Here is a 13,092-nt window from a genome sequence, read left to right on the forward strand (position 1 = left end):
AAATGATATCATAAACCTCCCGTATACGTGGATTCCGGAGCTCCCGCCCTAGACATATCATGCCATGTCTGTGTCCATGTAGTCCGTGGGATGCATCCACTCCAAAGCACATCCCCGGGTCATATGGCCTCGCCAACAGTCTTCCAATGCAAGTCCGCGCTCTCAGACCGCAGGGTTGCAGACCCATCCACGGACTCCTCCGCGTCATCCTCCCCCTCCAGCCGCTCCTTCTGGTCGCCTACTGCCTTCTCATAGACCTGATCACTGTACGCGCCCGACGTGAACGCCGGTGGCGGCTCAACCGGCTCGTATGAGCTATCACGTACGATCGCGAGTCGGGTGGTGAATGGCCCGGGAGTAGGTGTGCGGACTACGCCCATGAACTCGGCTGAAGGGGGGAGTTTTCGCCTGTGCTGCCTCCGCCGGAACCAGAAGAGGGAGCTGAGGAGTAGTAAGAGGCATAGTATACCCCCGACAACTCCTCCTGCGATGGCGGCGGTGCTTGCGTGTGAAGAAAGGCTCGCAGAGGACTGCTCGGCGACGCTGGCAGGCGGTCCGCCCATACTGCTGCTGATGGTCGACGCCGTAGGTCGCTGGGTTTGCAATTCTGTCTCTGTCCAGAGCGGGTCTGTGGAACCGGACTGACTCGAGGACCGAAGAGACGGAATGGTTGCGGATGGTAATCCCAGCGAGAACGCATTGTCCGTGGCTATCTGTCCTGCGGAAAAGCTATCCGATGGAAATGTGGTATCGAGGCTTCGTGAGGCTGCATGCGAATTCGAAGTATTCTGAGACTCCGAAGGTGTAGTAGGATTTGTGTCACTGGTCGTGGAGGGCACGCCGGTGCCAGCAGGCGTCGATGTGGGCTCTCCCGGACTCGTCAGCGAGCTACTTGGTAGACCGGTGTCGGTGACAGCATGCGCTTGACAGAATGTTAGCCATGTACTCTGCAGTGGGCTGCCTGTACTCTGCCACCAAGAAGGGACCGCAGTAAATGTTGTAGCCTGCTTCCCCCAATCTACGGTGCAGGGTAGTGGCAAGTCGTAACGTGTCCCATCGTAGGTCACCGTCGCTGTGGTCTTGAACACGGACACGGTCAAACACTGTGTGACGTACTATATCCATGAATGATTACACACCTTGGAAGGTTTCGTCATGTCGTGCGAGAGCTAGGGAGTCGGACTCGGGGGGAGGGAAGCTGCACCACTGACAGACATGTCTAAGGCATTTTGAAACATGCACACATCGAGGGCACACCGTACAATCACCATCACCATCTTGTTCGTTCGATGACTCATCCTCATCTGTCCTTGACAGAAGAAGACCAGCTGAGAAAGCGACTGCTACTATAAGTGATGATCCTGGGACGCCGGTGATGGAGAAGGAGCTGTACTGATTTGACCGAAGGCTTCCTTGTACAAGTCTAGAAAGCGTGAAGTTCTGTAAGTAACACCGGATGTAACGAGGTACAGATGCGAGGAATACAAAACGTATGCTGTGTGCGTTGTGCAAATGCTGTAGGGGTCCCTGACACTGCTCACCGGTAGTCTCTGAGCAATCCCACCAGGCTCAGGCTACATACGGCGATCACCGGCACTGCATTAGGACCTTTGTTGCGAGCATGCTGGTTATGATATGTTGGGTCAGCGTCCCTCAAGCTCACGGGGAGGTCTGATACAGTGAAAGCAAAGGAAAAGAACAGTGATGATGGAGACTACCTACCTGTGTTATGCAACGAATGGATCGTACCGCAGTTCACGACGGGCGAGGAAGCAAACCGGGTATTGAGCACCATCTCAAGAACCAGATATGATCGTCCTTGTGTCATTACACCTAGCCACATGATGCACAAAGGTCCAGTGAACGAACACCCAAGATACAAGAAGTCCGTACGTTACCACATTCTGTTGTCCAAGAATCTACTCCGCGAAAAAGTAGTACCCCGTCGGCTTCTCCTCTTCAGACCCACCGCCCTCCCCGTCGGGACCCCTGATATGGGCCATCTGCGCGACCGCCTCGCGCAATTTATCAAGGAGGGGGTCCGGCGTGTGTGCCCCCGACCCGGTCCATGTCCAGGGGGCGGTTCGTCAGGCTCACCTGAGCTGTCCCGCAAGAATATCCCATCAGGTTGGGCGTCGGGCTATGGCGCATGGCGGCGGCAATGACCATGAACTCGCTGATGGCGCTATCTTGGGTCTTCGCTGCTGCGGCGAAACCATAGCAGAAAGCCACGAGGGCGAGGAGGCCTATGAGCCGCCGATGACGGCGCCCACTATGGCACCGAATGCGAATGCGAGTGACGAGAAGTGGCAACTGACGACGAAGAGTGTGGTGTGCCTCGATGTGATGAAAGGTTAAGTGACTGTGTTGGGCTGCGTCAAGTGCCTTGGAAGATGATGATTCGAGGAACATGACCGTAGGGGGGTGTGAAGACTCAGCGGTGCTCGAAGTGGATATAGGCGAGAGGATACTAACGGATGAAATGGGGCGCCAGGGTTGTTTGTAGAGAACATGGTGAGGAGAGAGCTGTAGTTGCTGAGTTGGATGGATCCAGGTGATTGATTGCCCAAGTGAATGTGGTTGTGAAATGCGTTACTAAAGGTATGGTAGGACGGACTGTTGGAATGCCCGGTGATACCCAGGTAGAGTAAAGAATGTCTGGAACGGATATTAATATGATGATGACCCAACGAACACAAACGCACCTGGCTGAATGAGAGTGTCGTCATTGTGATGGCATGAGATAACCAAATGGTATCATGGAGGTGGAGGCGAGGGTCCTCGTAATGAGAGCTCGCACTCAAGCTCAGCTGCCATGTATGAGTAGTTGGTTCGCGGCGTGCTGTTATGAACAATTCATCAGGCATCTCTATCGAAATGCTGGTGTCAGATGAGGCCGACTGACTGCTCGCAACCCGCATGTCGATGTCGGGCTGTGTGAGCCGAAGTGCTGGAGAGGTCGTACAGTAATTCGAGAGAAAGACTGGCTGCAGTGACTGCATGACACGCCTGCGACGCGGACACGGCTCCTCGGCCCCCATGATCCTCGCGCATCCCCTCCGCTCACTAATCCGCCCTCCCGTCCTCGCCCGCCCGTTCTCCGCCACCCTCGCTGCCAGGATGAAGGTCATCCCGTCCCCGTGCGCGACGACAACTACGCGTACCTCCTTGTCGACACCGCCACCAGCAAGGCCGCGCGGTCGATCCGTACGACGTCCCAAGGTCCAGGCCGCCGCGGAGGAGGCTGGTGTCCAGATCGTGCCAACATACCACCCACATCATTACGACCACAGCGGTGGGAACAAGGTGTGTGTCGCGTTACGCCTCCATACTTGGGAAACAACAAATGACCGGACGCCGCACAGGCATTCGTACGTCCATCCGTCTAACGCCTGAACCATTATGGCACTCAGATGCTCTCGCGACGCATTACAGGCGTCCGCATTTCCCGATGCGCCCGTCTACGGCGGTAGCAACCAGATCCCCGCCCTGACGCAGCTCGTCAAGGACAAGGACGTGTTCAAGGTCGGCGAAGGGATCAGCGTCCGGTACGCGCCCCGCCGGAGGCAACTATCATCGTACCAGTGCCAGGGCTGACCGCATCCTGACAGGTGCCTCGCGACACCCTGCCACACGCAGGATCGATCTGCTACTATGTACCTCGTCCTCGTCCTCCCACCCCGGCGGCGTGTTCACGGGCGACACGCTCTTCGTCGCGGGGTGCGGCCGCTTCTTCGAGGGCACCGGTGAGGAGATGGACCGCGCGCTGACCTACCTCGGCACGCTCCCTGACCAGACGGTCGTCTACAACGGGCACGAGTACACCTCGGGCAACGTCGCCTTCGCGAAGTCGGTCGACGGGGACAACGCCGCGCTCAAGCGGCTCGCGCAGATTGTGGAGGAGAATAAGATCGTGACCGGCCTGACCACCATCGGCGACGAGAAGGAATGGAACCCGTTCATGCGTCTGCAGAGCGCACCGGTCCAGTGAGTGTCCAAATTGCGGGAAGATGTGTCGTGTGTCCTGATTCAGGTGCAGGAGCGCACCGGGAAGTCGGTAACAGCGCCATCATGGACGAGCTCAGGAACATGAAGAACAGCTTCCGTGGATGAGTGCGACACAAGGACCCCGCTCAGCCAGGCACGCACATGTATGTTATAGATCTAAGCAGGAGAGGACATCGTGGAAGCTTTCGATCTTCACTGTACTTGTATCTGACGACAATCCCAACTTCAAGTGTACAAGTATGCAATGTAGGGTGATTCGTTGTGGATTCGGTGCACTAAGCCCGACTGACTTATAACCCCTGTCTGCGAGACTAACCAGGTACATATCCCTCAGTTTGCAGAAACGATGTGAGATAAATAGGTCCTAACCCGAACAAGCGCCCATAGACCCTACAAATAGCAAGCGTACTTTTCCATAGTACAGACATCGAACGAAGTGCTTCCCTGGCGGATGTGATTACGAGAACGTAGTAGGTGTCGAGCGGCCGGCTCCACATTACATCCCGAACACCTTCAGGATGGCCGAGCGTGCGTAGGGGATGTAGGAGAGCGTGTACCATGTGAAGGCGATGTACTCGATGAACACGAAGACTGGACAGCGCCATGTCAGCGGGATTACGAGAAGAGCGGCGCTGGCTGCTTACCTAGACAGAGAACCTGCAATGCGGTGATGAGGCGTTGAGTGTGAGCAGCAGGAGGACGACAGACGTACGTCGCTGCCAATGACAAATGCCCCGACGAGCACGAGAACTATTGAGAGCAGGAAGACCACGGTCGCGACGACTCGAATTGGCTTGAACATCTGGTGTGGTGGTCAGCTATCTGGCGGTAGGCAGTTGGAGGGACGGACATGCAGACGTACGAGCTTAATTTGTTTGAAAAACTGCCAACGTGCACTCTCAGTGACGGTGCATGCAAGAATGTCACGAAGTAGAAACATACACCTATCAGGAACCCCGTGCCGACGAGGGACACTACTGTACCCAGCACATACAGGACTGCAAACGGCGGGTCAGTTCAGACGTGCTCTGCCCGGCAGCGGGACAGTATACGCACTCGCAAAGGTCGTAATATCACCGAAGAAGAGGACGATGGCACCCAGTATACTGAGGATGAACCCGACCGCCAGACTGCATGCTCGCGTCGGACACAACACCCACCAGCGCCACACGTCGCTGGCACTCACCATCCACCAAAGCCATAGAGCCGCTGCGTCCTCGACAGGCCCATAAACTTGAACGCAGACTCGCCCTCGAAGAACTGCGTCTCGGGGATGGTGCCGCCGACGGCATCGAGGTTGAACCAGCCTTTCGACATGTTGAGCGTAGATGGGCTTCAAGGTCGTTACCAGGACGTGGAGTTGATCAGGTAGCAGTAATGAAGCAAGTACGGCTTGTTCGTTCGTGGATGGCACCAGGCCGATGGGACGCGTTCGCGGAGACTGACTGCGAGGCGGTCGGACTCGCAGCACCGTGCTGCTTTCCACGTGGCTAGCGCGTCTCCGCGCACTGCATTAGCGGTCGCGACGCGCTGGTGGCTGGGCAGATGAGCGGACATGGGCGGGCACGATCCCCCCTTTTCCTCGACGCTTGCACTGCGTAGCACTCCATGCTTCGGCATCATAGATGAGGAAACGAAATGTATATTTTCTCGTCAGTGTCATGATGATCATGTCAAATGTCAACGCTACAGGGATTTTCGATGGTTTACAACACAGAACCCAAGACCAAGATATCATGACGTTGCGTAAGGGGTCATAGCAAAGCTCGTTTGTATGTCGTGAAACAAAACTAGAGTGCGTGGCGTAGCGGAGTCGACGGCAGAGCGGACTGTCATAGCGAACACACATATTCCTAACTTACTTTCATGCACAGCATCGACGTGTAGGCGGGGCGAAGGGGAAAGCATTGGCAGCAGATGGTCGACATGAGCATGTTACAGCGGCTTGCGGCTGAGGATATCCTGAATTTCGGAGATAGTACGAGTCGCCTCGATTGGCGGACCGGGGATGATGCCGAGGCGCTGCTTCGTCGTGTTCAGCATCTGCTGCACGCTCGGCAGTACGCGCGCGACGTAGGGGGAGATGAGAGGGTCCTGTGCCTCAATGTTGAGATAAGACGCTCGGACAAGGACTAAGACAAATGATGACACACCGAACTGTTCAGCGTCGACGCCGCACGCTGCAACCACCACATGGAATCTTGAACGACTCGTCGAGAGGAGAAGTCTCGCCGACGATCGACGAAAGCTAATGGATGATGCACACGTCAGCGAATCAGCACTGAGCACGAAGACAAGGACATACCCTGTGCACAAGGGTAGCACAACAGCCTGCGACAGCGGGCCAGGTCCCTTCAGCGGCATGATCAAGTCAGGGTTCGACCGCGCCAACAGCTCACGGAGTTGACGAATGTCCTGCGTGCCCAGCACAGCAAGGTAGGTATCGTCCCACTCCTCGGTCTGCGCTTGCGGACTAGTGCGCAGCGCTTGCTGAGGCAATGGCGGCGGGGCAGTCGGGTGGGACGCCTGTGGCGCCACAATGTTCTGGTTGAACCACGGCTGGTGCATAGTCGGCGGCATCTGCGACTGCTGGAAGGGCCCTGCTGCCCAGGGTACGGTGTTGAGACACGGAGGTGGCAACGCCTGCTGACGGAGGAGCTGCGACAGAGTGCCCTGAGTCTGGCTGCCGGGCGCACTTGGAGACGTACGACTCGGCGCCACCGAGTTGTGGCTCAGTAGCCTCATTTGCTCAGCTAGGGAGCGAACGGTCTGCTCGAGTTCACGAATCATACCCTAGCGAGTGCTAGTTAGCCTCCGATCTGCGCAACAATTGAAACCTGTCTTACCTCCTGGCTCCGGAACGCTGTCTCTTGCCAGCCCTTGACATCCTGCTTCAGCCCATGATTTCGTTATGAATCTCACGCGACAATTCTTGGTGCATGTGATTGGTTTGCTGCTGGTACACTTGAATCAGGTTCTTGGAGACTGTCTCCTTCAGCTGCCTCTCAACGACAGGCGTCACAGCATTGGAGACGTTGCGCGCAATCTGGGAGGATATCTCAGGGCGCAAGAGCATCCGCTCGATTTCATTGGGAAGGTTCTGTCGAATGATGGTGTGAACAACGTGGTAGAGTCGTGACGGGGGACAAACTGACCTGTTTGAACGACTCCGACAGCCCCTTCGAGATCTGGTTGCCAAGCGCAGCCTTGACTTCGGTCTTCGTGATGTGCTCGAGCGACGGCAGCACCGAGTTCTGCACTTCGTTCTTGACGGCCATCTCGACGACGCGCGTCGTGTTCTTGCTCAGCTCAGTAGAAATCAACTTCAAGATCTTCTCCTGGCGCGCGAAGTCCTCGGCCTGCTCGTGAGTACGAGCATCCTCCAGGCGTTGGTCTGTAGGAAACTCCATCAGTACGGGTTAGTGGTGGTACGAAGGAAAGAAGCTCACGTTGCTTGTCGAGCTCCTTTCCGATCAGCCGCCCGATGCGAGTGTGAAGGTTCTCTTCCACCTTACGCATCTCCTTTGTGAGTGCGACGCCGAGTGGAGAGTCATTGATGATAGTGGGATCGCCGCCACGTGCCTTCCCCTCTTTCTCCTTGCCATCGTCCTTCTCTTTGTCTTTCCACCCGACGTTCTTACCCTTAGCATTCTTGCCCTTCTGCTCCTGCATGCGTCCAGACTCATCGCGGCTGTGCTCGCCCTCGACGTCCTCCGATGGTGGCGTCGGTCGCCTTGGCGCTGGCACGTTCATGAATTGGGGCGCAGGCGCGGGCTGCGTCATCGAGCCGCTGGTCAAGAGTGGAGGAATACCAGGCCGCTGCTGCGTCTTGATCTCAGCCGGTAGCGACTGCGTAGGCAACGACGGGAACCTAGCCGGAGCGGACACCAGCGCAGAGTTAAACCACTCGCTACGGATGAGCACCTGGTCCACACCGGTGGCGTGCACGGAGAACGCAACCAAAGCCAACTCCCAGGAGGAACCTTGGCCGCATTGCAAGCAGCAAGCCCTTCTTCGCCAGTAGGATCAGCATCTGCGGTAAGAATGACGAAGTGAATGGTCGGACGGGGTCCTCCGAACTCCAACACCTGGTCGAAGTATGCGCCTCTGCTGACGTCCTCGCTGTTGGGCGACGGCGCAGAGTTGTCGAAGCCGATCTTGAGAGCGATCATGCTGTCCCTCCGGTTGTTCGCGACCCACAACGTCTGTATGCGTGAGTCGTAGCTGACATGTCCGAACATGTCCGGATCTTCTTGGACGCTGTTGACGAACTTCACGGTCGACAGAACGTATCTACCCATGATCGCCAGGAGCTGGAACACCGTGCCGTTCTTGCGACCAACAACTACACCGTTCTCGACGAAGGTCAGTGAAGACGGCATGTCGTCGCCGCGGACCTTGTGCGACCAGAACGGCAACCTGTCGTTTATGTTCCACATCGTCAGAGTGGAGTCCTCCGATATGGTCGCAAGAGCGGATCGAGGGACGTCGAAGTCAATGGCAACGATAGGCTAGAAACGAATCCGTGATTGTCTGGACATCGGTACGAGAGACGAGAAACATATACATACAGACGAGACGGCGTAGGTCTGTGCCACGCGGTGCAACTCTGCCTGGGGAATCGGTTCGCCGTTGAAGACGTGCGCAGCATCTACGACGTTGACCAGGTAGACGGTCTTCTCGGAAGCGACCGCGACTAGATCAGGCTGCTGCGGGTGCCACTTGACGGCGTGAAGAGAGTCTACGTCCGTAGGCTCGACGCAGAGCATGATCGTGCCCCTGAGTAATGAACCTGAGTCGGAAATAGGAAGTAAACTCGCAGGCACTACGTACGGGACGTCGTCCATGATGACTTCAGGCAGCTGCCAAACGACGAAGCCACCGTCCGAGGTAACTCCTGCCAGACGGTTGCCGTGCACAGACATGTCAGTCACAGATGCCTGCGGCGGAAACGGTGGGGGCAGCTGTAGCAAAGTCCGGTCGCCACTGGAGCGCGAAATGACGCGAACACGGCCTATAAAGCAATCAATCGAGGTCTTGAAATACTGCGATCGTACTGACCTTTGGTCATCGCGTACGCAACCCAGTGCGTTGCGCCAATGGTGGATCCAGGGAGGAAAGTCGCGTCGACCTTGACCAGTGCGATGGCCGTGGTCTTGACTGCATCGCGAGGAGCTTGGATTTCCTCCAAAGGCTGCGAGACGTCAAAGACGACGCTCTGCGGCTGCGAACTAATGCCACCACAAGCGTCAGCAACAGGCAATAGCAATGAGGAAGCTCGCTCACCTCGGGCTATTGGTCTTGAACTTAGGACCACCGCGGCTCCTGCCTTCAGATCCACTGTTCCTGTACCCAGAACCGGATATAGGAAGAGAGGGCCCGTATACAGCAGGACCCAAAGGAGACTCGGCAGAGCGACGTTGCTGCTGACGCACCTGGGCCTGCTGCTTCGGTGGCGACAGGCGAGGGGGAGAGGGCGCGTGTGGTGGTTGAGGAGGTAGCGGACGAGACGCACGCGTCTGTGCAGGCTCAGCCTGCGGCGTGAACTCCTCGCTGGGAGTGTACGGGTCGTAAGAAGATATCTGTTGTACAGGCGCAGGCTGGGGTACCGGACCCCTCGTGAGCTGCTCCATTAGGTTCTCTACAGATTTTCGCTTGGGATCGATGGTAAGGCTGGGGAAGGAAAAGTCTTCAGCACTGCTCGGCATGCCGGATGGCTGAGGAGCCGCTTTTCGCTTGCTAGCAGCCGTGTTCGCCAACGCCTCGAATGGTGAAACGAAGGCCTCGAACTGAGATTTGCGAGCGGGTGATGGGGCACGCTGGTCATGAACAGGAGGGGGACCCAGCATGTCGGATGTCGGCGGGACGTACAGGTTTGACGAGGACTCGTTGGGTGTAATCTCGCCGACGTCCTGACGAGCCCCCGCCTCAGAGATATTGGCTACGTAAGGAGGCGACGGGCCAGATGTAGTAGGCGCAATGCTGGGGTAGAGGGGTTCAGGGTAGTTGTACTTCGGGGTGTTTCTACGGAAGAGGCGACAACAAATGTCAGAGGCGAAAATCAGATCGGAGGAATCCCAGCCCATTGCGGCACCACAACGCCGGGGAGTCGTGCCAACCGTGCTGGGAGGGGTACCGATCGCACAGATAGCACGCCCTCACAACCCGACGGCGCCACAGCGAACGGGACACTCACCCTGACATGAGCTGCTCCAACAACAATTTCCCCTGAGACTCGTTCGAAGTCATGCCACTCCTCGGTGCTGAACCGGGGGGCGTCGGGACTTGTTGAGGCGGAGGGTGCGCAACAGGGGCTGTCTGGACATTGGACGGTCCCGATACTGTGCTGCCTAGCAAGGACAGGAGCGCATTTTGCCTCTCAGTGGCCTGGTTGCTCGGACCCGACATAGACGAAGAGATAGACCCAGCATTCACAGAAGCCGGTGTGGCGTGGCCCGAATTCGCCTCCTGCGGGCCAGCATAGATATTGGAACCGTTGTTACTGGGCTGCGGACTGACATGCGAGTTGGAAGGTGCATTCAGCGTTTGAAACAAGTTATCAAGGTGAGTCGTAGATGAGGCAAGAGGGGGTTCACGGTAAGAGGGAGCCGGGGAAACGTGCGGGTCGTTCGCCTGCGACAGGGGGGCTGCAAAAGACTGCTGGTGCGGGGGTGAAGGACCTCGTGAAAATACGTTATCTCTTGTGTTGGCGTGGTCCATGATGTGCGTTCCGCAGGGTGTGCAGGACAGGAGAGATCGAGGAGAGGAGGAAAGATGTCGGACCCGTTGAGCGTTCACAGTCTTACAGAACGCGCTCGTTGCCTCATTGACAACACGAGGACGCCGGCAATTGCCGTCACGCCTATGTTAAGACCCTCCGCCAACCAGAGCCCTGCCAGGCCCTCTCGCACCATCACCATGAGTCCTGGGCTATCAGCAGCGCGATGCAGACATGTCACAGCAATCGTCCCTCATGGGAAGTGGCCGACTTGGGCGTGATGGTGGAACTAATGCTGTCGTTTCCCACTGCCCTCGGATCCTGCTCATACTCGATAGCCAGATGTTGTGGTCGAGCTCTGGGCAGACGCGACAAACTCACAAAGAGCCATTCGCATGACAGAATGCATGGGTGAGAAAACCCCAGGGATGCTGCAGTCGAACCACTTCATGAGCGCAGTCAATACGCGGTCAATAGATTCGATGTTTGCCTCGCCGTACTACGCACTCATGCTCCCTGCAGATAACCCTGGAACGAGGCGTACGGCGGCACATACATGCCACTGCTAGGTTTGAGTGGAGGCGCCATAGCGTGGTCAACCGGTCACACATTGCAGGCAGACGCAGATAACCTACGAGTCAGCATCACTTGACGACTAGATCGAGGTCCAATCGAGTCTGTTCATCGTCTACATACGAGACCGTAGTAAGTTCATGGCAATCCACATTACAAGCGGTGAACGCATTCACCTGCAAGGAACTATCCTCATGTGCGGAATACAATGCAGCTAATGGGGCGTATATGGCAATTGTGGACCAACCATGAAGTCGTTCGAAAATACGTGGGGCTTGCCTGGACGCCGAAAGTGGCATGATCTCTGTGAAGGCATAAAATGTACATAGTCGCCGCCAGTGTGCGAGAGTGTGCACGGAAAATTGCGAGTGGATGCATACCTGGCTGTGGTTCCCTATCGCGCGTCGGTGGTCCAGACACCAGGATAGACAGCCGAAGATCCAGGCTCGTGTGCGAGCTTATCTCGGCGGGGATAGCCTTGGGGTTGTGAAGCTTTAAAGGGGTGAACCCGGATACAGTGGTTGCAAATGAAGGTAAATACCTAATAGTGATGCGAGTAGAAGAGATGCGAGATCCGTATCCCCATTCCCCGTGGGGACGCAGGTCAGCGCAAGACGCGGAGCAGTCCCCGTTTTCAGACATCCCCGGGATTCGAGCGGTTGCCCACTCCGTATGACTGAGAAGGACTGGCCGTCCGAGGTATAAAGTGGTTCGCGGCGTCGTCTTGGTAGCTCCGCAGAGTTTACGGCAATGCGGCTTAGCTAGCGGATGCTTGGAGCCTGTGAAGGAGCTCAGCGCATGGTCCGGAGGCACAAGGACAATGCATTCGATGACTGCAGATCAGCCCATATACCAGATCCTCCGAGACAGACAGCGCGGCGGCTATAAATGTCTATTGGTGCAATGTCTTCTCCTCGCCATCTTCAAACCCCTCCCCCCGATTCGTTTGGGGCAGAACCGCGTGTAATGTAATGCAACGGGGTACCTCGTCAGACCAGGTGGCAAGTATTTGCGATGGTCGCAAGCACCTTCCCAGCGTCAAACTAGTGGAGGCAGATGGGGCGAGTCTAAGCAAAGTCTAAGTGTGTCAGTCAGCAAAGAACGACAGAACGTAGGAAACTCGAGGCAGAACAGAGCTTCAGCTTCAGCATCGGCCCATGCGGCACCCTGAGCATGCGGGATAGACCAACACCCGGCGGCCGCGAAGGCATCGTTGTGAACTCGGAAGACCTGAGTGACGCAGCAGAGTCAATTATGCCTCTGCGCAGCACCTGAGTGGATGATTAGGGTCTCCGAGGCATTTGCGCTGAGGCACTTTCGCTGGCGATCGTCAACTGAGGCATTTTCTGAACCACTACGCCCGACTCAGCCCCCTTAGGAATACTATAGAGATCCTGGCGGCGGCGCTGCGTCGAATGAATTGCCGGGTGCGATACGCCACCGGGAGGACGATAAGATTGTGGGCTCCGTCAGTCAACGCACTATCGGATTATTACTGACAGACTTACGATGCCCAGCGTCCCGCAAGACATCAGGACATATGCGAGACATCGGGGAGGGGGGGGGGGGGGGGGGCGCAGACTTAAAGGTACATTCTTCTGCAAAAAGAGTTGCCAAAGGATGAGAATCGAAGACACAGACATTACCGGTGCAACTCACGATCCGTCCTCGGATGGCACAATGCCTGGATTCACATCGGTCCACGTCGAGCATCCCAAGAAAGATGTGTAAAACCAACGGCCCAGATCTGATGCGTACGGCCAAAAGGCCTCAACGTTGATGCAGATGTCTGA

The 13,092-nt window shown here is 56.6% G+C and overlaps 4 protein-coding genes across 4 annotated transcripts; 1 reads left to right on the top strand and 3 right to left on the bottom strand.

Moving 5' to 3' along the window:
* Positions 1-1,627, bottom strand: B0H18DRAFT_978480 (uncharacterized protein). Its single transcript, XM_048044324.1, has 2 exons — positions 1,144-1,627; positions 1-1,083 (listed from the first exon to the last, which is right to left on the bottom strand). Exons 1-2 carry the CDS (start codon positions 1,155-1,157, stop codon positions 120-122), a joined length of 978 nt encoding a protein of 325 aa, XP_047898683.1. The 5' UTR covers positions 1,158-1,627; the 3' UTR covers positions 1-119.
* Positions 1,628-2,914: 1,287 nt separating this feature from the next.
* Positions 2,915-4,429, top strand: B0H18DRAFT_978484 (beta-lactamase-like protein). Its single transcript, XM_048044325.1, has 5 exons — positions 2,915-3,306; positions 3,436-3,548; positions 3,640-3,991; positions 4,040-4,319; positions 4,378-4,429. Exons 1-3 carry the CDS (start codon positions 3,040-3,042, stop codon positions 3,989-3,991), a joined length of 732 nt encoding a protein of 243 aa, XP_047898684.1. The 5' UTR covers positions 2,915-3,039; the 3' UTR covers positions 4,040-4,319; positions 4,378-4,429.
* A 4-nt stretch (positions 4,430-4,433) lies between these two features.
* On the bottom strand, positions 4,434-5,479 carry B0H18DRAFT_489050 (SFT2-domain-containing protein). The gene is made up of 7 exons (XM_048038273.1): positions 5,195-5,479; positions 5,065-5,138; positions 4,951-5,006; positions 4,871-4,891; positions 4,721-4,810; positions 4,653-4,665; positions 4,434-4,599 (listed from the first exon to the last, which is right to left on the bottom strand). Exons 1-7 carry the CDS (start codon positions 5,323-5,325, stop codon positions 4,505-4,507), a joined length of 480 nt encoding a protein of 159 aa, XP_047898685.1. The 5' UTR covers positions 5,326-5,479; the 3' UTR covers positions 4,434-4,504.
* A 153-nt stretch (positions 5,480-5,632) lies between these two features.
* Positions 5,633-10,827, bottom strand: B0H18DRAFT_978500 (uncharacterized protein). The gene is made up of 13 exons (XM_048044326.1): positions 10,205-10,827; positions 9,295-10,032; positions 9,070-9,239; positions 8,842-9,022; positions 8,580-8,787; positions 7,969-8,519; positions 7,458-7,918; positions 7,164-7,402; positions 6,931-7,108; positions 6,855-6,877; positions 6,334-6,801; positions 6,162-6,188; positions 5,633-6,102 (listed from the first exon to the last, which is right to left on the bottom strand). Exons 1-13 carry the CDS (start codon positions 10,726-10,728, stop codon positions 5,944-5,946), a joined length of 3,927 nt encoding a protein of 1,308 aa, XP_047898686.1. The 5' UTR covers positions 10,729-10,827; the 3' UTR covers positions 5,633-5,943.
* Positions 10,828-13,092: the final 2,265 nt, after the last annotated feature.

This window comes from Fomitopsis serialis (assembly GCF_022376445.1).
Source record: "Fomitopsis serialis strain Sig1Antser10 chromosome Unknown B0H18scaffold_5, whole genome shotgun sequence".
Lineage (NCBI taxonomy): Eukaryota > Fungi > Basidiomycota > Agaricomycetes > Polyporales > Fomitopsidaceae > Fomitopsis > Fomitopsis serialis.

What these genes read in the sequence shown, in the direction of transcription:
- B0H18DRAFT_978484 (XM_048044325.1), top strand. Translation starts at nt 3,040, where the DNA reads ATGATCCTCGCGCATCCCCTCCGCTCACTAATCCGCCCTCCCGTCCTC. An exon ending in ACCACAGCGGTGGGAACAAG is followed by an intron (nt 3,307 to 3,435) that starts GTGTGTGTCGCG and finishes GACGCATTACAG; the next exon opens with GCGTCCGCATTTCCCGATGC. An exon ending in GGCGAAGGGATCAGCGTCCG is followed by an intron (nt 3,549 to 3,639) that starts GTACGCGCCCCG and finishes TGCCACACGCAG; the next exon opens with GATCGATCTGCTACTATGTA.
- B0H18DRAFT_489050 (XM_048038273.1), bottom strand. Translation starts at nt 5,325, where the DNA reads ATGTCGAAAGGCTGGTTCAACCTCGATGCCGTCGGCGGCACCATCCCC. An exon ending in TGATATTACGACCTTTGCGA is followed by an intron (nt 5,007 to 5,064) that starts GTGCGTATACTG and finishes CGCCGTTTGCAG; the next exon opens with TCCTGTATGTGCTGGGTACA. An exon ending in TTTTCAAACAAATTAAGCTC is followed by an intron (nt 4,811 to 4,870) that starts GTACGTCTGCAT and finishes CCACCACACCAG; the next exon opens with ATGTTCAAGCCAATTCGAGT.
- B0H18DRAFT_978500 (XM_048044326.1), bottom strand. Translation starts at nt 10,728, where the DNA reads ATGGACCACGCCAACACAAGAGATAACGTATTTTCACGAGGTCCTTCA. An exon ending in TGCGTACGCGATGACCAAAG is followed by an intron (nt 9,023 to 9,069) that starts GTCAGTACGATC and finishes ATTGCTTTATAG; the next exon opens with GCCGTGTTCGCGTCATTTCG. An exon ending in TGTCGGAGTCGTTCAAACAG is followed by an intron (nt 7,109 to 7,163) that starts GTCAGTTTGTCC and finishes ATCATTCGACAG; the next exon opens with AACCTTCCCAATGAAATCGA.